The sequence below is a fragment of the Kwoniella bestiolae genome, chromosome 1 (genome assembly GCF_000512585.2).
Source record: "Kwoniella bestiolae CBS 10118 chromosome 1, complete sequence".
Taxonomy (NCBI): Eukaryota; Fungi; Basidiomycota; class Tremellomycetes; order Tremellales; family Cryptococcaceae; genus Kwoniella; species Kwoniella bestiolae.
In genome coordinates this window covers 7,530,291-7,555,128 of record NC_089241.1, presented here as the reverse complement: position 1 = coordinate 7,555,128, position 24,838 = coordinate 7,530,291, and the positions used below count along the sequence as shown (strand labels likewise).

The window sequence follows — 24,838 nt, the reverse complement described above, 5'->3', positions numbered from 1 at the left end:
CATCTTGTATAGTTTAGTTTAGTATTTGGTCTGTTTGTACATCAGTATCATGGGATCATGTATCATCACCATTTGCATCATTCTCCAATGGTCTATGACATCTGCTTTGTTCGACATTCGAGCCGAAGAGGCTACAGTTGAGAGACTGAGCAAGTCGCAGCGACATAACACATAGAGTATGCAGATGGAAGATGTGAACTTGAAAATAGGATAATACATATCTATGTATGTGTATGTCTTGAGAATCTCAACCGTCACTCTGAGTAGACCGTAGGGCCATTATCGTGAATATCGGCTGCTATTCAAAGCTCACTTCAAGGGTGGATCATCCGTCGTCCTCCCTCGACTAGACTACTGCTGATGCCCGTTCTTCTGGATATTCGCGACGATATTCCCCAACCTCCTATAATCGCGCAACAACGCACCAATCTCCGAAATCTTGATATCTCCCACTTCACCTGTAAATTGACAGTCAGTTCACCATGAGCATCAATCCTCTGTACCAACTACAGCCCGTAAAAAGGGACTAGGACGCAACTCACAATTCATGAATTTCTCCAACGGCGCATCGTTCTCGCCCAGCTCCACCCCTGAATTGTGCTTTGAGAGCGGTATCGAAGATATACTTCCTCTAGGCGAATGCGATCTGATAGAATCGAAATTGCTCAATATCGAGCCTCTTCTCCCGTGGCCGTGACCTTGTGTTTGGGATTGTTTGGCTTCTGCATCTTTGCTGCCTGGAGTGTGGGTTGAAGGTAACGAGGCGGAAATGGATCGAGGGGTCAGGTTGGATAGGAAATTTGATGCCTGTTTCATAAGATGTCAGCTGGATTGCCTCTACAGTCTACTAAGCCACGAACAGCTCACCTTACTCGGAGCAGGAGCAGGGATAGTCTCCTCGATACTCTTAGTATCATTCTCCACAGTAGGCGGAGTAGGTACGGACGGACTACTCAATCTGCCCAACACCCCAATTGAAGCCAGCCTATTACTCAAGCTCACTCTCTCCTTGACCTCTTCTTTCAGTCCTTTCCCATTCTTCGGCTCTCCCCCAGCGGCCGTATCTTTCTCTTCAGGTTCGTGATCCGCATCAGACTCACTTCCATCCTCTTCCGAAGAGTAATACTCATTCGACCTTTCCCTTATAGAAGCAGGTCTGGAGTTGGAAGAAACCTCTTGTAATTCCTGATTACCTCCCCAAACCTGTTCAGAGGCTCTCGAGCTTGCCCTAGACCTATTCCGAGCGGCAGCAGCAGCAGCGATAGATGCTACACTCGCAGTCACACTTGCCAGTGAGAACGTCGATGCCCCTCTCGGTCTCATCTCAGGTCTATTCTCGCTTTCCACCGATGAAGGTTCCATCTCACCAGTGTTGGGATTTGGTGTCGATCCATTACCCATCAATCCTCTGAGAGCCATCCATGAGGAATCTACTACTCCCGTAATCACTTTATTGGCTGATCCAGCTGCCGTTCCAGCTAATTCACCAACTTGGAAGACTCGTCCTCGTAATCTTGATGAAGCTGATGCGATGGAAGCGGCGTCTGCGTTACTCTCATCTAGGTAGTTCAGACCGATAGGAGACAGATCGGCAATCGACATGACCCTGTCAGATTCTCCACCAAGTCCTAATTCAGCTAGATCGACATGTTCAAGGAACTCGACGACAGCCGTGAGATTGACTATGGCGTAGCTTGCTTCGCCAGTCAGACAGATTGCGGAACGGTATCGTCGTAGATACATAAGCTGCGAAGCTAGTTGAGGTGGGTTGGACTTGACGACAGAGTAGATGATGATGGGTAGAATGAGGTCTGCACCTGAGGTACCAGGTTTGTCGTGTGTCGTGGTTGCCGCTTTCGGTGGCGGTACAGATTGATCGTTGGAGCTGGATGTGTCCCTACTGACCGAAGGGGTGAGGGTGATAACCGAGTCTGACATCGCTTGTTGTAATTGATCCGATTCAGCTTGCGACTCAGTAGTTGGGTTATTGAGGACAAGTTGAGGTACAGATGGCGATTTCTGCATGCTAGGTCTTGGAGTCGCCTCGATCTCACCACCTATCGCATTCAACGGATCGGAGGATTCTGACAAAGATGGCGAGATGTTTGAGCGTTTGTCTTCACCCTTCAACGACTCAGGTTGTGATGCTGGAGATGCAATAGCCGATCGATTCTCAGGGGTGGAGATCGTTGACAGTTCTACCGCAGGGGAGTCTTCATTGTTCTCGGCGGAAGGCTCGTCTGATTGATTTGGGCGATATGGTTCCCCTTCAGGACGAAGCTCTACTTTCGGCATTCGTGCGAGGCCATCTGTCGAAGGTCATCAGTACATTTACTTATGCTCGAATAGTTCGCACAACTTACCAACAACCACCTGGTGAGCTTTGATAAGTACACTAGCCTTGTCTTTCGGCGTCAAGCAATCGCTCCCAGATAATTTTTGGAATTCTGTCACGCATATGAGTTCGCGTGTCGTTTACTTTCAAAGTCTCAACTCACCGTGTCCGATGTCGTCAACAATATCTGCCAAGCCCTTAGCAATGGTGCCTGCAGGCTCCTCGCCTTCTGGTCTAGTGATCAATCCCAAGTGGTCCAGAGACAAGTCAAGCATATTCAAAGCTGCTATGCGAGAAGCGAGCGCTTCATCGTGTCGTGCGTCATCCGACTCGAGTGGTGAGAATAACCTGGTATACTGTCAGCCGAGTCAGGATGACCTGATCAGACAGCTTACCTGTTATAAAGCAGCCTGCATACCACCGCCTCAACTTTCTCCGTACCTTCACTAGCTTCTCTCTCTACATATTCTTCTTTTTCCAACCTATCCTTCGCTCTTTTTTCTTTTACTGATTCACCTTCGCCTCCTGTGGTTGCGCCATGGGCCGCCCTTCCCCACGGTACATTGCCACTACTCTTCCTCTTTAGCCCATCAGGTCCTTCAGATCTATAATGAGATATCAAGTCGTCATATATTCCTTCCATGAAATCCTGCAATCTCTCTCCTGTAGTGGTGGGATCATAGAAGTCTAATACGGCTATGTTGTCTCCGTCGTGAGAATGCCCTTTCTGGTTTTTTAACAGGTCATCGCCTTGCGAAGGAGGACAAGCGTTGGCCAAGACAAGTTTTATAACTTTTTCTATCACTTTGTCTGGCAACTTCGCTAGCACCTCTCTGATATGTGAACGAATCGCTTTGGTAAGGGTCTTATGGGTATCATGATATCGTAAAGGACGAGATACCGTGTATGCGGTAACTTGATAACCTTCTCCATGAGCAAGCGATATCGATGCAGTATCGGACATGATCGAGGCGTTATCTGCGTGATCGAACGTAAGAAGAGATGATGGTTTAGGAGAAGCGGGCGAGGGTGATGACGGTCTGCTACCACCATGAACACGTGAAGGGGACAAGGGTCGTTCCGGAGTAAGCGTATTATCGGCTTTGAGAGAAGGGGAAGGCGGAGCAGGTGGCTGCATGCTGACTGGTGATGAGCTGAGCGCAGGACTGGGGGCATTTGATGATCCTCCAAACAAGGAGGCAAAGGGGTTTATTCGTCCTAATTTGCCTGGGGGTGGCTTTTCCTTCTCCTTTGTCTCGTTGGTTGGTGTGGGGCCCGTCTTTGAGGGTGGAGGAAATGGAAGGATAGCTGTTTCATTGGATAGATTGAACGTTGGAAATGAAGAGGAGGTTAGAGATGAGGATGTTGTATGTGTTGGTCTCAGTGTTGATAACACGCTTTGTCGAGTTGTTGCATCACGAAGATCACGAATGAGAGGTGAGTCTGAAGGAACGGTTGATTCGAATGTGATTGAGTCGCTGTCAAAACATCAGCATACGAAGCGTAATCGTAGTGAGAATGACAATGTACTTACTTCTTGATGGTACCAATCATACCCGACAATGTGACTAATACGCATATACTATCTATAGCGGGATCTTCCCTTTCATCGGGCTCACTTGAAGCATTACCAGGCTGCTTAGAAGTAAAGGATGAGGAAGCCAAAGGAACAGGAGGTGCGATGAAAGCGACGTGGTCTCTGAGGGTTTGAGGGGTCATTGGTAGTGATGAAGAAGGGGTGGTGGGGAGGAGTAAGACGGCCTATAGAAACAAAGTTGTTAGCTGATCCTTTCACTATTCCGTAATTTGTTTATTCCACCAACATACCTTCCCTCCCATGAGTATCCTCAACAAATCTCCCCAGTCGCCTCCCTCTCCAGCTTTAGCCCTTCCTAATTGACCCTTATCAAATATGGCATCAATCATTGACATGCCCATACTACCATTACCCAGCCCTATCCTCTGAGCCGCAGCTTTCAGACTCTGCATTTGGAGTCTACTAGTGAGAGAAGATGATCCAGGAAGGTTTGGTGCGGATGAAAGAGCAGAGTAGTCAACTTGAGCGGGTGGATCAGAGGTTGAAGGAGGTAGTGCGAAGGTTGTTGATGTGGAGGTTGACGTAGTCGGTGGCGCTGAGACAATCGTTGTTGGAGTGACAGGTGAAGTAGATACGCTTGATGAAGTTGGCTGAAGAGTAGGAGAAGCTGCACCTGGTGCACCAAAGATGCTATTCGCACTACCTGCCGATCCTATACCACCTCCGTGACGCTGTCGAGGTTTATAGGGTAGGTTGGTCAATTCACCTGGACCTGATTTGGCAGACCATGATCCGCTTGATTTGTGAGTGAGATGAGGGGCGGTTGCATCTGGAGGGGCGAGTTCAGAGGATGAAAGATTGAGAGAAGATGCCGATGCACCAAGTAGAGGATGGGTGAGGGTTTCATTAGGTGTGTTGGAAGGACGAGGGGAGCGTGAAGCACGACCGAGACTCAGTGAGGAGAAGAGACCTGGTTTTGGTTGATCTGCCATATCGAACTACTGTTGTGGAGACTGATACAAGATCAGTACCAGTACTCAATCACGATCACCTCAGATGATCCGTACTGCTGTTCAAGGTCTATGAGGTATGAATTATATAGGGTGATACGTTGTAAATCTCACTGATACCAGCTTTCGTCGCCGTGACCGTCACTTCGACATGAAACGACCGAATGATGACGTGCACCACGTGAGAGCCACGGGAAAGAAAAGGCGCGCGGCGATGCATCCACTGTTTGCGCACCTATTTCTGTCGGTATCCACCGGTCTAGTCCGGGCCGAGCATGATGGACGGATCCCGAACCTTCGGTAGCTCACGGTGTACAGTGTAAAGTGTACGATTCAGCCATATATATACAATCATGACTATGACTATTAATAGGTGGACATCCAAGTAGAATACCACCAACACTCTGTCATCGACTGCATATCCAGAACAGAAAAAACCTCATACACAATGCCAAGATTCCTCGTATACGCCCCAGATCACCCTGATCACCTCGCTCAGCGATATGCTGTCCGACCAGAACATCTCGAGAGGGGTTCAAAGGATCCGAAGGGTATGATGCGTGAGTTGGATAGTTCAATTTCCATTGTTGTGATTGTCTCAGTCACCAAGTCCGATCAATGCTGACCAGCTGTCGATCTATGTACGCAGTCTACAGCGGTCCTATCGCTCCCAGACCAGGAACTGCCCAACGGAACACAACCCCACCGGAGGGTCAGCTGAACATCGCAGGTAGTTTCATGGTATACCAGATGAACTCGCTCGAGGAAGTTTGGGCCAGACTCAAGGAAGATGTATACTGGAGAGCCAACATCTGGGACAAAGACAGACTCATCGTGGAGGAGTTGATAGATGTATAAATTCGTGAGCTGAGCCAAATTAGTAATTTCATCGATTGATAAAATGACTGATCAGGTGTTTCTTGGTTAGTACTTCGTGGTGATGAGCCTACAGTATGTTATATCTACAGCACAAATGTATGGCTGGAGAATTTATGAATTTCTACCCTGGCTGGGGTGAATCGCCCACCTGTCTGTACTGGATCAACGAGTTTTTCCATCATACTGGCCCAATCAATCGGAATATTTAACTCCTTATCATCGCGTATTTATGACCTATCTCCCCTTTCTCCTTTTTACCTCTGTCGATCCAAAGGGATAATGATCCGGCCGATCACCCATCTACGCAGACGTATCAACAATCCAGACTCCTCGACTCGCTTTCGCTTAAATCACAAAGGATCTCCTATTTTTGCTTTTGCTGATGCTCTTCTATATCACTGCGAGCAGAGGAGATAGGCAAACCCGACCTGAACGGTAATGCGATACATACTCCCCATGATGATCCTTTATAGCCCATCTCCCAGTGACGTGAAGACGCAGATCCTCCTGTCAAGCACGGAGAAACTCTCGGGGGTCAATCCTTTTCGAGTCGAGTGACTTCAAAGGAGGATCCTCCCTTTGTGGGTATTCTAGCACATCAACAACATTCTAGACATCGTGAAGATACAAATGAAAAGGAGTGTCATAGACAGATAAGCTTTTCTCCCCCCCCCTCTTTGATAATTCATCTCGAAAGGATTTATAACCTTTCATCACCATCCAAGAAGATCTAATTGAAAGGGTCTTTACAAGTTATAACTTGGTTAGTTACTACGTACCATTATACCAGACCAGCAAGCTTTACTTAGCTATTGTTCAAGTAGTCACCAAAAGACTTGTTGAAAAGAAAACGCTCACCTTTGCTCTTACCGCACTCCTTTGCCACTCCTTGACTTACTGACATTACGAAGGAAGATGGCTTCGAGTGAACATTCAAGTCATCCTGGCTTCATCGCCAGTCGACCACCTTCAGGTAAGTGAGCGTTGTGCTCATTACCCATCACAAGGGCGTCCTACTACTCCTGTGGAAGTACAGCTACGACATGATACTGATGTGACACCCTCTATCTAGTGGTCCCCTCAAGAGAAAATTCAGTGTCCACGCCACCTACTGACCTTCCCCAGCTTCCCGTGGCAAATAACAATGGGCCAGGTAACAAAGGTGCTCCTGCAGCTCGTACACCCTCGGGCTCGCCACCAAACTTACCCCAGATGCCTCTCCCGATGCCACCCATGATCAGAAGGGTCTCGCAATTATCCAACGCAGCCTCAAGCGACTCGTCAAGTGGCAATTCAGCCATGATCAAAGATGATTTATCAATCTTACAAGTTCTCGACCAAGCAGGTAAAGAAGTCATCGATCCGACCTTACGAGATGTCCCTGCTCCTGCCACTATGTCCAAGGGCGAGTCGGAGATGGCGACCATGGGAAACCTCCCCTCAATGGGTAATGGACAATTACCTTCCCTCCCTCTAACCCAATGGCCCAGCCTCCCTTCGTTAGACATCTATGCTTCAGGGGCAGGAACGGACACCCAACCCTCTACTCAAACTAGTTCGCCGACTTCTCCGAGCAGTTTATGGCCAAGCTCGTTCGGGAGCTATAATAACAGTTTGACAGATTTCGGGTCATCGCTCGGTGGAGATACCCCGAACAAAGGGTTGAGCGAGAATGAAAGCGATTTCGATTTTAGTAAAGCTGGGTTCGACGACGGGACGAAAGTCGATAATGATAACAATGCTGGTGCGGGTGTACCTGCCCCAAAGAAGAAAAGTCATGCCAGGAAGGTGAGCGGTGCTCTTACGATCCCTCATCTGCTATCGAAAAAGCTCCCTGCTGATATGTTGTGATCTTGATAAATATCAGCAACCTGAAGGCCATATCAAGAGAGCAAGAAACGCTTTCATCCTCTTCAGAAAGCACATCACAGACTCCAACCTGATCCCACCCAGTGTCGAGGTGAAACATCAAAACATCTCTGTCGTTGTGAGTGCATAACTTTCCTTCGCGACCATGAAGAAACTTGCTAATCTTCGTCATACCATTTAATCCCGTTCACCTGCCTATCCGATAAATGAATACTTGATACCTTGTAATCCTCCCAACCCGCGGTAATCCATCTTCAGGCCGCCAAAATGTGGAAAGAAGCCCCCCTCGAAGTCCGCGCCAAATTCAACGAGCAAGCTCGAATTGAGAAAGAGGAACATGCTCGTAAATATCCAGGATACAGGTATCAGCCAGTATTCCGCCGAACAGATATCATCCGAAGGCGGGTCCGAAAGGATCCAGCGGAAGATGAGAAGGTCGATGCGGTAGCTGAGGCTTTGATCAAAGGTAAAGCGGGGGAGAATCTTGAGAAGGAAATTAAGGATCAGATTATCCAGAAAGGGAATGAGAGTGATAGTGCGCAGAGTGAGATGAGTAGTAGTTCGAGGTCTAGAAGGTGGGTCATTACTATCATCGCTTAGCACTTCCGCTTTCTCAAGCTCTCGACTCATGCACATGGAGAAGTAAGACTTGCACTGATCTATCTTCCTTGATGTGATACAGCCGTCGAAGAAGAGATGTCGGCCAATTATCCAAAGGCGCCATTCGAGCGCAAAAAGCCCAGGCTCGAGCCAAACAAATGCGCCAAAACCTACTCGGAACAAACCTCTTGAACATGTCATTATACAATGCCGCCACCAACCGACTAGCCAACGGTTCACACGCTCAACAGTCCCAATACCAAGCGCAAGCTCAAGCAGCTCAACAAGCCTACGCTGCGGGGTACCCTGCAGGCGGCACAGGGGGATATGGGATGTACCCTATGGATACCAATTATGTCACGTCGGTGGGGTACGATATCGATGGAAGACCTATCCAGATGGTCTCTCAGGCTCCTACTCAGGGATATCCAGAGATGTACGGGACCGGTCAAAATGGGAATGGGTTATTAGCCGATGGAAGTATGATGGGTGGACAGAATCATCCAGAGATGTACAGGCTTCCTCCCATTGAAGGTATGGTAGATATCAATGGGAACCCCGCGGCAGGGTACGAGAATTGGCAAGCCCAGGGAGGGATGGGTCAGTCTGGAGGAGAAGAATATTGGGATACGCAACCTTTACCTGGTATTTCCTCTGAACTGGCATACGACACAACGACACATATCAACACATCAGGTGGAGAAGAATATTACAACACCTCGTACGGTGAAATCCCTGCTCCTGGTGGAGGCGATCCATCGGGAATGGTAGAATCCAACGGCCTGGAATACAGGCTACCTCCCTTGATGGATATTCCTCGAGATACCCCGAATGGAGTTAATGGGGATGGACCAGGCGATCTGATCGCCTCGCAATACGCACGAGAACATTCAGGATCTCAATCTAGCTCGGGGGGTAGACGAGACGAAAGGACGTCAAAGGAAGGTCAACAAACTCCATCGGGTCATGTGTTATTCAATGAAAGGCTGTTTGACGGAGCGTTGGGAACAGCTGGGTTGACAGATAAGACAAAGGGGCACGAAGGTACGTTGAATGATGATGATTTGGGGATGTTCGATCAGGCCATGGAGCAGGCAGGTGATATCGGGAACTGGTAGATTTTAGGTGACAGTTGTAGGTCAGATGAGGTCATTTGGGTATATACAATATTATCATAGAATTTCTTCGTCTCTCAATCTTGTGTACAATATCATAGCTATTTCACAATGCATATAGATATCATTATTTGACTTATCGTTTCAAATCTGTACAACAATTAATATAACTCAAAAGCTCAGACAGTTGAACAAATTCAACCAAAAAACAACCAAACATATATTTTCCCATAGAGAATTGAAAGAGATCGTGTATGAAGTGAAAATTGGGTACTGTAGGAAGGCGAAAACGAATAATACTGAGATCATGCCTAGAACCAAGCCATGTAAGTCTCACTCATTTGAGCCAAATTCACAGGTGCCGTAGCTTGTGAAATGAGGGTTACAATGGCGTGTACGGCAGGTGAGGCGTTAGGTGTCTATGATAGAAGCAAGAGAAAGTCAGTCAAAGATGCTAAGCAGATGGTCCACATTTAACTCACCTTATCCTTGTTATCACCAATATAACCCATTGTACCTGCTCGTCTGATAAAGTTGTCCACATTCCTATAAACGTGGTTGATCAGAGGACTGTCTTGTCTTGAATCTTTCATGTAGGTGTTGTGCCAGATAAGCAGCTGCACAAGTGGAACGGGAGTCAGCTACGTATACATCACGCTGACAAGAATAGCGATAACTTACCTCATCTCGAACGAACAAGCACAAAGTACCAGACAAGTCAAATTCAGGTTGAGTCAGACATCTCGCTATGGCCGTACAAGCAGCAGTGACGACACCTTCGATGCCAACTCGAGTGATGAAGTTCTGCATGTTTGGTGTAAGTCGGAATGGGACTTGCTCTTGGGATGCAATGAGTGGTTGACCGGGGGCGAAGGCTGAACAAAGTCATCGAGCGTGTCAGCACTTGTGGCTATCTCGTCCTTCAAGTCAAGTAAGGTCACATACCAGGTAAGATCTCAGTCATATACATCAACCCAGTCTTTCGGCTAATATAGAATCTAGACGGTGTTCGATTACTCAAGCAGCATACGTAGGTGAGGAACATCGTCGTAGCGGTTTGCAAGGCGAATTGCTTTCTCATGAGCCAGAGTGATTCAGGAGTATCCATCGTTCGTATCATGTACTAACAAAACATACATCATCAGCCATTGAATCCCATTTCCCGATAGCTCAGAACAAACTCACCTTAGTCAAGATATCCTCCGGTACCATCTTAGTCTGTACTTCCTCCATGACTTCCGCTTTGAGCTGGAAGAACCTGGGATCGTTCCTCGGTACGGTCGGATCATGGAGTTGCTTGATCCTGTCAAAGTAGGCCAGAGCAGTATCTTCTCGAGACATGCCTTTCGACACAGTATGTTCCTCGAAGATATCCTGCAAGCTGACATAGGAGGAATCGGCCTGGACAAGTCGCAGTTGAGGTGCAAGTGGGATAGCCGCTGGAAGGTGGAATTGGAGATTTCTTCGGCGTGACTCTTTCCTCTTTTTCAACACACTGCGACGCCTGTCAGCTCACGTTAGAGATGAGTATGACCGGAACAGCTTACCTATTCATGATACGGAACAGCTGAGTGAGACGCTCTTCTCGTCGACAATGTCTTGCAGCAGGCATCTGTACCTGGAAGGCATAAGAGGTTCCATTGTTACCGATCATGATGATCCTTCGGAAGCAGTGTCCATGTCCTCGACCTAATTCAGCCTTTGGAGCGAATCGAGCGATTTTGATGAACTCTTCACCCTGATCAACGTGCTAAAACACAATGGCCAAAGTCAGCTTTGCATTCGACACTTGACTTCATACAGCTAGACTCACATGAACATATTGCCCAGGTATCTCAACATCATCGAATTTGGTATGATGGAATTCCGTCAGATTACATCCGCCTTGATCAAGAGGTTGGACTTTGGGTCTAGAGTCTAGATTCTTCTCATAGTAATCTCTCCATCTTTGCAGTCGTTTGATGTACTCTCGTAGTTTCGGCATATCCTTCATGAAATCTTTCTCGATCATAGCCTAGGTGGTGGGTAAGTGGATCAGGAAAGGCCTTGTAACATCAAACACACCATACTCACCTTCAATTCCCCGTTAAGGTTGATAGCAAACTTCGCCAAATTATCTTTCGTTTGCGCGCTCAGCTCTCCCTCATCATTGGGCAACCCATTCCTCCCTCCCCACTGTTGCATCGCATCAGCCAAAAGAGCAGAGAAGAATCGATAGATATCCTCATCAGAGTTGGGTTTAGCACGTAACGAAATCTGATCGACCATCTTTTCCATCGTCAAAGCAAGGAGGGGGAAAGCAGTCTTGAGCATGTTCATGATTTCATCGACGTGATCCCAAGGTTGACGTGGTGGAGGAGGAAGTTGAGCGGGAGGAGCCATCGCACCGTTAGGTTGTTGATCGCCATTCGCAGGAGTTGCAGAATCAGAAGCGGCGGCATCACCATTCTGTTCAGGCTTGACTCCTTCCTTATTCTCCTCGGAAGGTTTGGCTTCACCAGCAGCTTCGGCAGCGGCAGCGGCGTTGGCAGCGGCGGCTTTGGCTTGTGCGTCAGCTCGTCGTTGAGCAGCTGCTCGAGATTGCATTTGCTGCTTCTTGATTCCGACAAAGTCTTCTCGAGATACCCGAAGGTGGAAGAAGAGGGCCTTTATGTAACAGACGGAATTGAGTCAGCTTAATCTATTTGGTGACTAACAGTGAGCTTAACTCACCTGAGGGAACTGCTTAGCAATCCTCAACAAAAGCAATCTTGCCTGTTTTGCCTCTCTATGCGATAGAGACATGAGTAATTGGGGGATCAGAGTAATCCAATACCAAATGACCAAATCTCCCTTATAATTCTCGAATGCCTTAGAGATGGTATTCCTACTATCGTCCAAACCAAGTAACCATAATACTCTTAAAAGCAATCCACGGGATTTATGATTATTGTAGAGACCCGCGGCCTGGAGATAGCACGATACAGCGCTGGAAGCTAGGATCGCTCGATCATGGGCATACTGCTCTTGCCACTGTTCGTCCGTCATCTTTGGTTTTCCAGCTTCAGGTTCGGGTGGTGGTCCAGGTACAGTCTCTGGTCGATCTCTGTAGAGCTTATCGTTGAACCTTCCCCACTCGGCCCATGCTTTAGGTAAGTTCATATCCATCTGAATGGCGTGGGCGAATTCCGCATTGGCTTCTTCGTTTTGACCCAATCTAGAGATGAACATTCCCTTGAGAGTGAGGAACTCGGCTTTTTGAGGTGGAGCGAAGTACATGAGGTTGGTGGTACTGATGTTTTCGAGTCCATCGTTGAACTTGTCGGGCTTCTGGAAGAAACATAACGCTTGTTCTCGTAATTTGAGGAAGGCTTCGGAGATTTCAATGTTGGGTAACATGTAGATCTTGTTCAGAGATACACTGCAGACATCGAGTAAACCATGTCTTCTGGCAACTTCACCGAATCGATTGATCATCCAGGCAGTTTCGTGGAATCCTCTATATCCGTAGGTGGCAGTATCTCCAGGAGGGATAAGCGGGTGATAGACTCGAGTAACAGCCTGGAAGACATGTTGACGCCAAGCGAGAAGATCACTCCACACGCTGATATCATCCCAGAAGTTGGGCAATCGATCTCTCCAAGTGGTAAAGATAGTCTTCAGATCGCTATTACATCTCAACTCGAGGTTCTGTTGGTTGGTCATCTGCAGACTGTCGAATACCTGTGCGGCTTCAGTAAGCTCCACACACTGTTGGAACATTTGAAGAAGGGGTAGATGGGCATTGGTGATGTTGGTAGGTAAGCTAACCCATTTTCGAAGAGTGACTTGTTGCGCTTCGTCGAGAACTCGGAAGAACTCGTTGGGTGGCTCTCGAGCGAGATGAGATCGCAAGAGAGCAACGAACGCTTCAAAGGTTTTTCGACGAGGCGTAGGAGCATCAGATATACGAGCGATGTTTTGATCAATCATGTCTCTATCGGGCGAACTCCAATCGGAAAGTCTCCAAGCGCACTCCAGCAACAAATCAGCATCTTGATCCACTCGAGCCAACTCCGTAAGGTTCTCCCAGTTTTGTAATTTTTGAGCTGATAAGATCCAATGATCCTCCCAGAAACAGTACTCCTCTTCAGTGAAGGGTAACAAGTTGTTCCTAGCTTTGATTTGAGCTTGTTCGTACAATTCGATCGCCTTGGGCCATAGACCATTCTGCTCATATGTGAGAGCAGCAGTGGTCTCAGGGAAGACACATCGACTTCTTGCAAGACCATAGAACATATCCTCTTCGCAAAGCTCGGCGTAAAGTTCACTCAGAGCACTTGCGCAGCTCTCTCGAAGGCCATCATCGGGTCGGTAGATATCGATAAGCTTGGTAAGAATCTCGAATCCGACATACCAGGCGTTGTACGTTTTGGCGAGATACTTGACGAGAAGCGGTGGAAGGGTGATAGGAGGTTTGCAAGCGAGAATACCATCTAGGAAGGTCTGCACAACGTTGGGTTTCATTTCTACTTGTTTTCGGAGATATTCTTTAGACAGAAGCTTGACGATGTAAGGCGTGAAAGCTGTTTGCTGAGCTCGAGTAAGGGAAGACCAACACATTGGGAAAACCTCAACCCAAAGTTTATTGGCCAGATCGTTATCCACGTGAATAAGGTTCCTTGCAGGTGAAATGATATCGCCGACCGAAGCTTTACGAGCCATATCGATGGTAGGATCCGACTCCAGCAGGGTGGATGAAGGTTTTCGTACAAGGGTCTCTTCGTAAGCGACGATACCAAGTATCTGACTGAGGATCTGAGGTATCCAATAACAGTCTGCGAGGGTATCCCAATTCTGCAAAGAGTAAAGGTATTGTAATCGACCATCAAGAGACCTAGGTAAGCTCTGTTCGAGTTTATCCAGGAATTTAGCTCGTTGAATGGCATTCTTCGATTTCGTACCCAGCAAGAAAGCAGGTTCCAGTCGGTGGGTAATGTCGGTACCTCGAAGCTTATCATCTTCGTAGATCTCGTAAACAACATCCAAGTATTCTTGGAATAGCTCATCATCCCTTTGTTCGAAGACAGGCATCTTCAACAAGATACCAGCCTTCTCCTTCCCATGAGCGGCTCCTTCGGCATCCTCAATAACCCAATGTCTAATAAGCTGTAAGACATATCGACACAGAGCGGGACTGGAAGATCGCTCAACCAAAGTAGTGATAATGCTGTATAGGTGTTTTCGCTGTTCCCTAAGATCCCCTACCCTATCTCTAACGATATCAAGGACGGAAATGATAAGTTTGGCCGTGGGGTCGGGATCGCTGCCTTGAGCTGGAGTGTTGGAATTACTAGTATGGACTTTGACAAGGTTGCCGAGCACTTTGAGGAGAGCTGAGCTGATACTTTCGGTTTGAAGTACCTTATGATGAGTCTTGAGCCATGATCGAAGAATGAACAGAGTACCAGGTAGATTGGAGCTTGATCGTAAGCTTGCAGTGAGCCCATCATTAACAGCATTCTGGACGAAAGTGAAGAGAGCTTTGGGTTCTGGATCAGATTCCGCATTTTCATCCGCAGGCATCTCGGCGAAAAGATCTTCAGTAAGCTTCGCAACCACATCGTGGAGTTCCGTCTCGTCGGATACCCAAACTTTCTCTAATAACTTGGATAATAGACCAAGATTCGCCTTGACCCAATGAGAATCCCGGACAGCAGCGGCAGCAGCGATGACTTCTGTGGAGTTCGCAATACCAGTACGAGTATTATCGTTGATGTCCTGAGATAAACGCACTATCAGCTCCGAGCAATGTGGGTCTACCTTCGAGTATCAGCTGACTTACCTGAGTCATAGTCCTCTGGAAGAATCCAAGTTTGACATGAACGTTGGGCAAGCCCTTAGGTCCCAAAATTTCCTTGAAAAGATCTAAAGCTCTCCTAGTTAATCCATTCCTAGTGACAGATTCGGTGGACGTAGAGACCAATCGAAGCAGATGAGCAGTCATCAACTCTCTAACCTGACCGGGAGCAGCCCATCCACCACCACTACTTCCAGAAACGGCCGTACCGGCTCTATCGACTCTTTGTCGTTTGATAGGCGACTGTTCGGAGAGATGATCGCTGGATCTCTTGGGTCCTTCGTCAATTTCCATAGCCTCTGCATCTCTTACTGCCATTCGTTTTCTCTCCCAGTTGAATATCAATTCTACGATATCGACTGTAAGCTTCTTATTTTCAGGAGTAGCAGCTTGGACAAAAGCGAGTTTCGAAAGGGAGTTGGCGACGTGTGGGACATAAAGTTCTCGATAATCGTAGAATAGGTCGGGGTGGTTGACCAGAAGTTCGCAAACCGTTACAAGCTGGTTGGTAGCGTGACCTTCTTCTATGAGAACCGTTCGGAGTAACTTCGCCCATTCTGGCGTACCGCTTGCGGGAGGAGGGTCTCGGACGATGAGTGACGAAGCAAGAGTATCGATAGCTTGCCTATACAACGTTCGATTGTCCGTTTCCTTTAATCGCAACACGCCAGTCCAGGTAAGTCTAACAAACTTAACGGGAGTTTCATATGTAGCCATAAATCTAGCTGCCAAGACATACGCCATGAGTTTGACAGTAGGTTCAAGGAGGTTGATACCCATCCAAGCAAGTTTGAAAATCTCCTTTCTAGCTTCATTGACTTTAGCACTGCAGTGTTGAACGAGTAAGGTGGTCAGGGCGAACACTTCAATAAGATGGGTGTCTTCTCGTTGTTTCGCAGCAGCCGTGGCAGCTAAGGGTCTCCACATGAGATTGGCGATCTTCTGCACCAATTGAGGGGAAATGATGGATTGATCGGCATTAGGTTGGGAGAAGTGTACTCGTAATGTCGGATTGATGATCACACGAAGAGCGTTGGTCTTGAATGCCCATGAAACCTCGTCCTCCTCGTAAAGTCTGAAGAAGTATTCTATAACCTCCTGTCGGTATTCAAGGGAATCTGCTAAAGCCACTTGCTGGTACAGGAAAAAGGATACGTGAGATCGCTCGAACGAAGCTCGTACTTCGTAAGCTTCGATGACGTGGAAGAGCAGTGGGACGTGTCGTTGATTCTTGAGACTTGTCATGAACATTTCGAGGAGCAACGAAGGCATCTGTTGATAGTGGTAGCTGGTCATGTCCGATTTCTGATCTCTAGATTTGGATACGATCATTCTCCAGACGTTGACCAGAGGTTCTAAAGCTGGTTCACCATCTAAAACCCAAGTGACCGATACTCGGGAAAGCTCTCGTATCAAGTACAGTCCAGGTAAGACCATCTCGATGTTTTCGGCATCGCTGAAGCATAACTTGCACAAAGCCTCCCCTTTACTAGCCAGCTCTTCTACCAATTTTGGCGCACATCCTGATGCGATGATATTTCGATAAGTCCAGATATATCTTGGATTTCGGATGTTGTCCAAGAGATTTTGAGCACCATTCTGATAGTACCTGTTGAGGTATTTACCCAGGTTTTCGGTGAAAGGACCAGGAACAGATTGGTGGAGAGTAGCCTCCACCTCTACGACATTCGAGACCAGGTCGTTGAGATACTGGATCGCATTGGCCGGTAACAAACGGAAAATATTGACCAAACGAGCCATTCTGGAAATATCGGGGTTGTCGTCCAGTGGTGAGTAGGCAGCTTTCATGAGCATTTGCTGTTCACCAAGGGTTTTGAAATGATCGAGAAGCTTGATACCGATTTCAACCTTAAAGTAGTTGGTTAAGAGTTCGAGGAATCTTGCTAATCCATCTAAGCCAGAAACGCTTAATCGCTTGGCATCGGCAAGGTTGACCAAGATAGGTCGAAGACCTTGTTGCAGAACATCCTTAGGAAGTTTGTTCTGCTGCTGGAGGACATCTCGCAACCCATCATGAGCAACATCAACGATTTCAGGATTGGTAGAATAGACGTGCTTGAAGTAGACTTGAATGATACTGTTATAACCAGTCAGCATAGCTTTGTCCCCTTGAATATAAATCACTTACCGAGAACGAAGTTGAGCCAGGGTAGGTTTGTTCAAGAAGTCCGGCGCAGACATAGCAGATTTGAGCAATTTCAAACATGATATCCTAAGATTCTTCAGCCAATTCTCTTGCTTGTGCGTAGCAGGCTTGCTAATGAGGTTGGCATCATCCACATCGGCCAAAGCCAAAGTCTCGTGTAACAATCTGATGAATTCCTCTCCAGTATCAGGAACAGAGGGTCTAAGATCCATAAGGTAGGTGACCGCGTTGATATTGGCAATTTGCATTGCGAATGGGAGAGCACGAAGCGGTTTCGAGTAGATCGGACCATGTTCCGTATTGAGAAGTTTGGCTTTGGCGATGCCCATGACCAGGTCTGAGACTGATTGAGATGTGACTTCGGCAAGAGTTTCGATACATTCCTGAGATGCTCGACGAGACAAAGCATTTTGACTGTTGAGTTCCGCGACGAGGGCTTCGGTAAGACGGGTTAATCTTGGTTTACCATCTTCCTGAGATTGACAAGTCTTGAGAAGATGTTTGATGAGGTCGATGACTTCCTCTGATGTCTTGGGTGTGTCTTTAGGAGCATCTCGAAGACAGAACAACAAGGCTCTGACAAAATCGAGCTCGAAGTCTATGATCATCTTTCTACTAAGGTCGATCTTGTGGACGAAAGCTGACATGGCAGTCACACCTGCCATCTTCTTCGACCAATCTTCTTCGTGACACAGGCTGACTAGTCGATGAGCGAGGAAAGCGACCATTCGTTCGAAAGATCGGGATCCATCTACTTTTCCAGCAAATATGGGACTGTGGGCGAGTTCCTTGAAATCAGTGACGATGGTTGCTAACAGATCACTTAGAGCTGGCCGATCGGCGGGTCTGGAGTCGTGTAAAGTAGCGACAAAGCAATCTGACAAAGCATTGGTCAAAGGTAAGAATCGTTTGCGAGAGTTGTCTGGGAAAGGTTTGGCATTGGGATCTGGAGCTTCAGTTCGTCCAAGTTCAAGCGCGAAAGCTCGTCGACAGAGGTCTCGTACAAACTCGAGAGCCTTTTCGCCGATCTTCGGTTGTCCACAAGCTAAGAACAGGCCAGTCATTACTTTCTGGAAGGTAGCATTACCCTCTGGAATTGGTGCGTTCTGACATCAAAAGAACATCAGCATGAGCTTGACTATCGTACGATCTAATTCAAGATAGCTCACCTCCTGGAATATCGTCAAAGCTGAATACATCAACACCTGTAATCCATCCTCCCTCAACACTTGACCTTCATCGGCTAGTACATTCCCAGCAGTCGAGATCAGCGGAGCGAGCTGTAGTTGGTGTCGTGAACCATCAAAGGTGATCGGTACGTTTAAGCGATCGGTGAAAGAGTCGTACTCCAAAACAGTATCGACCTCTTGGAACCTTCTATTCCTTCCACCAAGTTTACCGAGAATCTTCAACGCGGCGTTGGCATGGTTCCTGTTCGAAGGAATGGGTTTCAGTAACTTGTGAAGGGCAGCCATGAGGCTTCGCAAGACTGGGCCCATGGTGGGATCAAGGAATTCGGCGGTGAGGTTATCGATACATAATTCCAGTGTGCGCAATCCTTGACTGACGAGATCTGGCCCAGCACCTAAAGCGTGGACAAGCGGTTTCATGAGGTAGCTGAGATGGGGTAAGAGGTTCGTCAATCGGACGGGAACGGTAAGAGTGAGTTCCACGAAGAGGTCTCGCTGACTATCATCCGCAGCATGTTGAAGAAGGTACGCCAGATTATCCAACATCTCTTGCAAGATCGGCAATACCTCTTTGTAAAGAGCTTCGAACCTTCCACCTCCAATCGATCTGAACAATGCTCTAAGGATTTGATAGTAGATAGCAGGATCTTCTGATTTGGCAGCGTGTTCAAACGAGCTCATTATGAGCTTTTGAAGATGAGGTACCAGGACCACTTCGTTGTTGGCGATGTAGGTGTTGATAGCAAGGAAAGAGATCTTGAACATCTTCAGTGTGAGTATAGCCTGAGGTTTATCCATTGTACCTAGACCTCCCAAGTTATTCATCAAATGTTTGAGAAGTATCGCCACCAGTTGATGAGATACGCTCTCATGAGTGATGAGCATTTGGAGGACCGGGAACACTTGAGCATTCGTCACAGCCAATTCTGTGAATGAGGGCATATGGCTGGTCCACACTTCAGCGAAAACATGGGGTTCGAATAACAGTAAGATCTGTGAAAGTAATTCCAAAGCTTCTTTGGGTTCGCGAGGATCTCGTCCCATGAAATCGAAGATCGCTAAGCATTTCACGCTATGCTCGAAGAATTTGCTGAGGAGTTCTCCATCGGGTTGAGGTGCTGGATTATCACCTTGACGAGTGTATGTGAGGAGGGTTCGGAAAGTGTGGAGAAGAGTCTTGAACAAATAGCGTGATTCTGCGGGCATGGAAATTAGCCATCTTCAAACGGCACATATACGAAGTAGCTTACCTCGACAGAACGACTCCAACGACTCATTGGCGTAAGCTACCGAATGGACAGGCATCGCTTGCTCAATTTCTCTCCATCCATTCTGTATCTTATCGTCAGTCGCATCTTTGGCCGAATCTTCCATTTGGACATCCCCGTCTGCCTCTTCCTTAGCTTTTCCTTTTCCTTTATCCCTGAGTCCGACCGCTTTCAATCTATCGTGCGCTTCTGACATCGCTGTGAGCTTCTCCAAGAAGGTAAAGAATATCCCTTTGATAATTCTTGCAAATTCTGCATTGTCTGCTTTACTATGTATCGAGTCGATGATCGTGTTGAGCAATTTGGCGCACATAGTCTGGATCGAGCTATTGAAAGTCGCATCGTTGAGGTTGCAGGAGAAAACGTAGACGACCTGAGTGAGTTGCGAGAGGGGCAAATCATTTCGGACGTGGTGTATCAAGTCGGCGACAACAGAATAAGCCAAAGGTCTCAGTAATTCTCTACTAGAAACGCCTGTTCCTACTAAGACCCGTTCTTCAAGGAGGACATCGATGTAGGGAATGAAGCAAGCTCTTGATTCGACAGTAAGGATGTGTCGAGTGGCAACCAGGAGTTCCTGTGAGGGTATCAGCTGGATTCGGAATGACCAAATGACCGAATGATATGGCTCACCTTTCGAGTTCCAACATCCTCAGGTGGACAGTCTCGCAACAGTCTCAGACAAGCTTCAGGGAACACATCGACATATTCCTTATTGTTTCCCTGGTTCCCTCTCAACACGTAAGCTAGGAAAGCCATAGTCTTGACTTGAGCTTTGATCAACTCCGCATACATCTCCCTGTTTCCAATCCCACTAGCCACACCCACAAAGATCTCACCCCTTTCTTTCGCTTCTAGATGAGCCAGTCTCTGAGGCTCAGGTTGTATCTTGATACTATCTATCACGAGAGGGTAGAAATCCAACATAGCAGTCTGCATGATCTGCTTGTACGTTTGGAAGATGAGAACCACGGCGATAGGACATTCCGTGAGGACTTTGGGTGAATGAAGAGCGTGCGGAAGCATTGGGTGTTGTGAAGATGATGGCTGAGGTGGATGAGGAGGTTGAGCAGGGGCGGAACTATCGCTTGCTGGAGTTGCAGGAGCAGGAGAGGGGGCAGCCGGATTCGTACCAGCGGATATTGGTGGTTTACCTGCTGAGGGTGGTGCAGTCCCAGTTTCAGTACCACTTCCAGACGATGGTGCAGATCCAAATTCCTTTTCTACCACTGCTTTGGTATTTGCGTACATCTGCTTTACCAGGTCCAAGAATGGTTCGATGTAAGGTTCCATCTGTTCCTTGTTGCTCCTCAACCCATCTATCATTATCTTGATACACAATAAGGCATTCTCTTCATTCTCCAATTTCATCAATTTGATGCAGAGATCCATTATTGCGCTGATATGGTGGCGGATGGGTTCATGATGGGGTAATCTTTGGAGAAAGGCGAGAAGGGTATGACGATATCGCTGATGCACAAGCAGGATAAGCTAAAGAGATTGCTTCATAACAGGAAGATAGCTCACCTGCTCGATATTATCCTTCATAAACGTCACCGACTTCTCCTCTCCCAGGATAGTCACCAAAGCAGGAATAAAGATCGCCAGATATTTCTCATAAAAACCAAAGTCTCTTGTACTCTCAGCTGAATCCCTCAGCTCAAAAGCGATCTCAAGTTTCTTTCGAGTTGCTACGACGGTATTCCCTCACATCAGCCGTTGCCTCCATTGCATGTCGGAAATTGGTGAGAGACGTACCGACACCAGGTTCCAACAACTGCGAAGCCATGAATTCGCAATCCGACACCGTCAACGGGCCATTACTGCTAAAGCTGGGCGGTGGCATGCTCATACCTCCACCTATGGCCGAGACTGAGGGTGTGGGCGTCTGACCTTGAGCATGCTGACTTTCCGTGGTGCTTGGAGGGTGAGAAGCCGCCGTGGATGCCTTGCGAGGTCTACCCGTAGGTGGTTTGGGAGTTGATGTTGATGGTCCTGATGATGCCATTATGTACAAAGAGGAAGGGGAAGGATTTCAGATCAGAACCACCAGGAATCTAAGATCGGTTAATCGATTAGTTGATGTCTCCGAATTATTGTGATTTCATTGAATATATGTGGTTTCTCAGTCGATTTCCGCGGTTGAAAAGGGCTGTGAGGGTTGAGGAGTGACTTGGGATGACTACCAAGTGAGTATTACAGCGATGATTTAGGAGTTATGGTAGGATTGAGGATGGATGTCAAGGATTAGAGATGCTGAAATGGATGAAATGTTTAAAATCAACCGAATCAACGACGCGAGATGTCAATCCGGGGGAAAAAACAACGAAGTCAACGAGGTCCATTTGAGAATTCAAGCAGGGATGGTGCCTGTCTATATCGCCGTAAAACGCCGATCACCATAGAGAGCGAGTGAGTGTCATCTTCGAATGATTCTGCTCTTGCTCATTCTGCTGTCAATCATGCCGATCATTTTGAACATGCTGAAAACACGAAATGGAGCATCCATTGCAAGAACAGCGAGCGATACAAGCAAAAACAGATACAAACACAACTACAGCACCCGGGATTCCCAAGTTGTCCCCAACCTTGGTACTAACCGAGCGACATCCAGCTTAACTTTGCAGAGCTAACGGGATGCAGTGCTTTCGAGATTCAATGGCCGTAGATAAACGTTTAGTTCTTCATTTGACCTAATGCGTATGTGGAAACTTCTGAAATCATTCTCTCGAATTCCTTCTCTAAGCTACGCAGACATTCATTGATTAGACTAGACTACGATTATTTTATCAATATTATAACTTGTTAAGCTCTCTCAAAAACCAATCATATCCATTTAGAAAAGAGTGATCACCCCTCCAACGACAGCCCCGACAACAGCGACGATACCACCCATCATGGAGTTGGTGAATCCGAGAGGCTCAATCTTGAACCCTGCTGAACTGGCTCCAGAGGAAGATCCTCCGCCAGATCCAGAGGGGGTGGTAGCGGCCGAAGTAGCAGTGACGGGAGTGTTGGCCTCGGTAGAAGTGGACTATGAGGGAAAATTAGCTCCATCGCTCTTTTGCCATCAGTCAAGGGGAAGGGTGAACTCACAGCAGCAGCTACGGCGGAAGAGTAGGCGGATTCAGCAGCTTGAGGGTTCGAGGCGGTGTTGACGAGGACGTTATCGATGACCTATTCCCGTAAATCTTCGATCAGCCTCGATCGCCTTTTTCTCAATGGATACATTGGTCCGAAAAGAAGGGAAAACTCAATAATGGAGGATACACAACTCACATGGATCACACCGTTGTTCAAGATAATATCACTCTGCACAATCTTAGCCGTCGAATTGGCAGATCGAACGTACGCGCCAGAAGAGTTGGAAACGAACGTGAATGGTTCACCTCCAGCGGAGGTGTAATTTCCACTACCCAAACCAGTAGAGTACACAACAGTCCCATTGATAATATGGTTGCTCAACACCGACGTAACCTGGGTAGCATTCAACTGTCCAAGGGAGCTCTGGATCGCTCCGATGGCAGCATCGTTGGGAGCGAAGATGGTGATTCCATTAGCTGATGCGAGGGAATCAGCCAGTCCAGGGATGGAGCCGACCAGACCGTTGAGTTGGGGTGCAATTTCCGGAACGACTGTATCGAGCGATTGGGGCAGTTGGATCACCTGGTCAATCACGTATACATGGAGGTTCGCGGCGGTTGCATTCCCCCCCGCAGAGATGTTAGAGGTAGTTTGGATGATCTCGAATGAAGTGGCGTTGGTAGAGTTCTTAGCGAGGACGAGGGGAGCAGTAAAGTTCCCGGGGAGGGTGTAGTTTCCCCCTCGAAGTAGGGTTCTGGCAATGGTATGGTTAGGAGCTGTAGCTACCCCTTGGGAGGTGTAGGTGTTGTTCAAGATGTGGTACGCCAAGATCTGAGTGAGGAGAGCATTGTTGCCTAGGATATCTTGAGATACGTTCGACAAGGCGGCGTTGGATGGGGCGAAGACGGTTTTGTTACCTTGGGCCAAAGAACCGAGGAGAGCTTGTCCTTCAGAGGTACCCGCGATTCCTTGGGCTGCGCCAACGAGGGAGGTGAGACCGGCGGAGCTGCGGTAGTGACAAATAACGGATTAGCAAAACCTCCCATGGAAGGGGCTGAAGATGGCCAGACAAAACCATCGCATGATGAACAGCAAAAACACCAAAATGAGGCCAAGAACGTGGGGATCATGATCGCCATGACCGAACACAGGGAGTGAGGGAGAAAGAGCTGGGTTCCTCGAAGCATGCGGACTCACGTCAAAGCACCCAGGACAGTCGTCAAGTAATCAGACCCATTCCCAGCCGCCCCAGAAGCGGATGCAGAGGCAGCTGAGGCCGAAGCCGATCCACTGGCACTGGAGCTCTGCGCGAGGGCAGTAGCAGGTACAAGTAAGAGTGTAGAGAGGGTTGAGAATTTCATTTTATGTTTTCAATCACTACTTTTTTCGTTCGTCGTTATACAAAGAAAGCTCAATTGGATATGAATGCCAAAGATGGTATAGGAGGAGGAGGAAGAAGAAGATGGAGGAGAGAAGTACTATAGGATCTCACTTATATATACATATCGCGACATCTCGATCTACACCCCCACGGACCCATCAAAGCTACTATGTTACTAGTACTCTTTGAACCCAAAAGAGTAAATCGGACCGGGAGGACGACATGTACGAGATATCCTCCAATGCACTGATCACATCATCCCATCTTTTTCTCGATCTTCAACTTCTGGGTTTTACCCCGCATGCCACCTAGAGGAGAGAGGTCAGTCACGAGATCGACAAGCACCGAGAGCCGACCCTGAAAAGCAAAAAAAAAAAGAAAAAGATGATATCAGCTAAGCCCATTACGCAAGCAAAGGTTGTCTTGGCTTTTTTGACGATCGATCGTACTTATACACCCTGCCTGCTGCTGGGGAGTATGCAACAATCGTAAGGTTTTACGCAAAGGTGCTGCAAATGGTGAAAGAGCACGTCACGTCGTACACTACTGGGGCGTATCGTACTCCATGTCAGTCCAAGAATTCCG

General features: G+C 47.6%; 5 protein-coding genes and 1 non-coding gene across 6 annotated transcripts; 2 read left to right on the top strand and 4 right to left on the bottom strand.

Moving 5' to 3' along the window:
- Positions 1–351: 351 nt before the first annotated feature.
- I302_102836 (uncharacterized protein) lies at positions 352–4,864 on the bottom strand (the record flags this gene model as incomplete). Its single annotated transcript, XM_019188205.1, has 8 exons — positions 352–458; positions 543–807; positions 868–2,309; positions 2,364–2,447; positions 2,499–2,683; positions 2,731–3,813; positions 3,870–4,096; positions 4,163–4,864. 8 exons carry the CDS (start codon positions 4,862–4,864, stop codon positions 352–354), a joined length of 4,095 nt encoding a protein of 1,364 aa, XP_019051083.1.
- A 466-nt stretch (positions 4,865–5,330) lies between these two features.
- On the top strand, positions 5,331–5,740 carry I302_102835 (uncharacterized protein; the record flags this gene model as incomplete). Its single annotated transcript, XM_019188204.1, has 2 exons — positions 5,331–5,442; positions 5,532–5,740. The coding sequence occupies 2 exons, from the start codon at positions 5,331–5,333 to the stop codon at positions 5,738–5,740; spliced, it is 321 nt and encodes a 106-aa protein (XP_019051082.1).
- A 936-nt stretch (positions 5,741–6,676) lies between these two features.
- Positions 6,677–9,348, top strand: I302_102834 (uncharacterized protein; the record flags this gene model as incomplete). The annotated part of the gene is made up of 5 exons (XM_065869569.1): positions 6,677–6,734; positions 6,834–7,549; positions 7,629–7,748; positions 7,889–8,205; positions 8,313–9,348. 5 exons carry the CDS (start codon positions 6,677–6,679, stop codon positions 9,346–9,348), a joined length of 2,247 nt encoding a protein of 748 aa, XP_065725641.1.
- Positions 9,349–9,656: 308 nt separating this feature from the next.
- I302_102833 (uncharacterized protein) lies at positions 9,657–21,796 on the bottom strand (the record flags this gene model as incomplete). Its single annotated transcript, XM_065869568.1, has 17 exons — positions 9,657–9,764; positions 9,828–9,962; positions 10,027–10,220; positions 10,291–10,468; positions 10,531–10,840; positions 10,893–11,095; positions 11,159–11,359; positions 11,419–11,991; positions 12,058–12,345; positions 12,415–15,084; positions 15,149–17,261; positions 17,313–18,436; positions 18,500–19,716; positions 19,771–20,365; positions 20,422–21,258; positions 21,316–21,479; positions 21,547–21,796. 17 exons carry the CDS (start codon positions 21,794–21,796, stop codon positions 9,657–9,659), a joined length of 11,160 nt encoding a protein of 3,719 aa, XP_065725640.1.
- Positions 21,797–22,340: 544 nt separating this feature from the next.
- I302_102832 lies at positions 22,341–22,455 on the bottom strand. The gene has a single exon (XR_002022010.2). It is a non-coding gene; the product is annotated as a 5S ribosomal RNA (ribosomal RNA).
- A 169-nt stretch (positions 22,456–22,624) lies between these two features.
- On the bottom strand, positions 22,625–24,233 carry I302_102831 (uncharacterized protein; the record flags this gene model as incomplete). The annotated part of the gene is made up of 4 exons (XM_019188201.1): positions 22,625–22,822; positions 22,885–22,965; positions 23,068–23,878; positions 24,070–24,233. 4 exons carry the CDS (start codon positions 24,231–24,233, stop codon positions 22,625–22,627), a joined length of 1,254 nt encoding a protein of 417 aa, XP_019051079.1.
- Between the last annotated feature and the right edge of the window lie 605 nt (positions 24,234–24,838).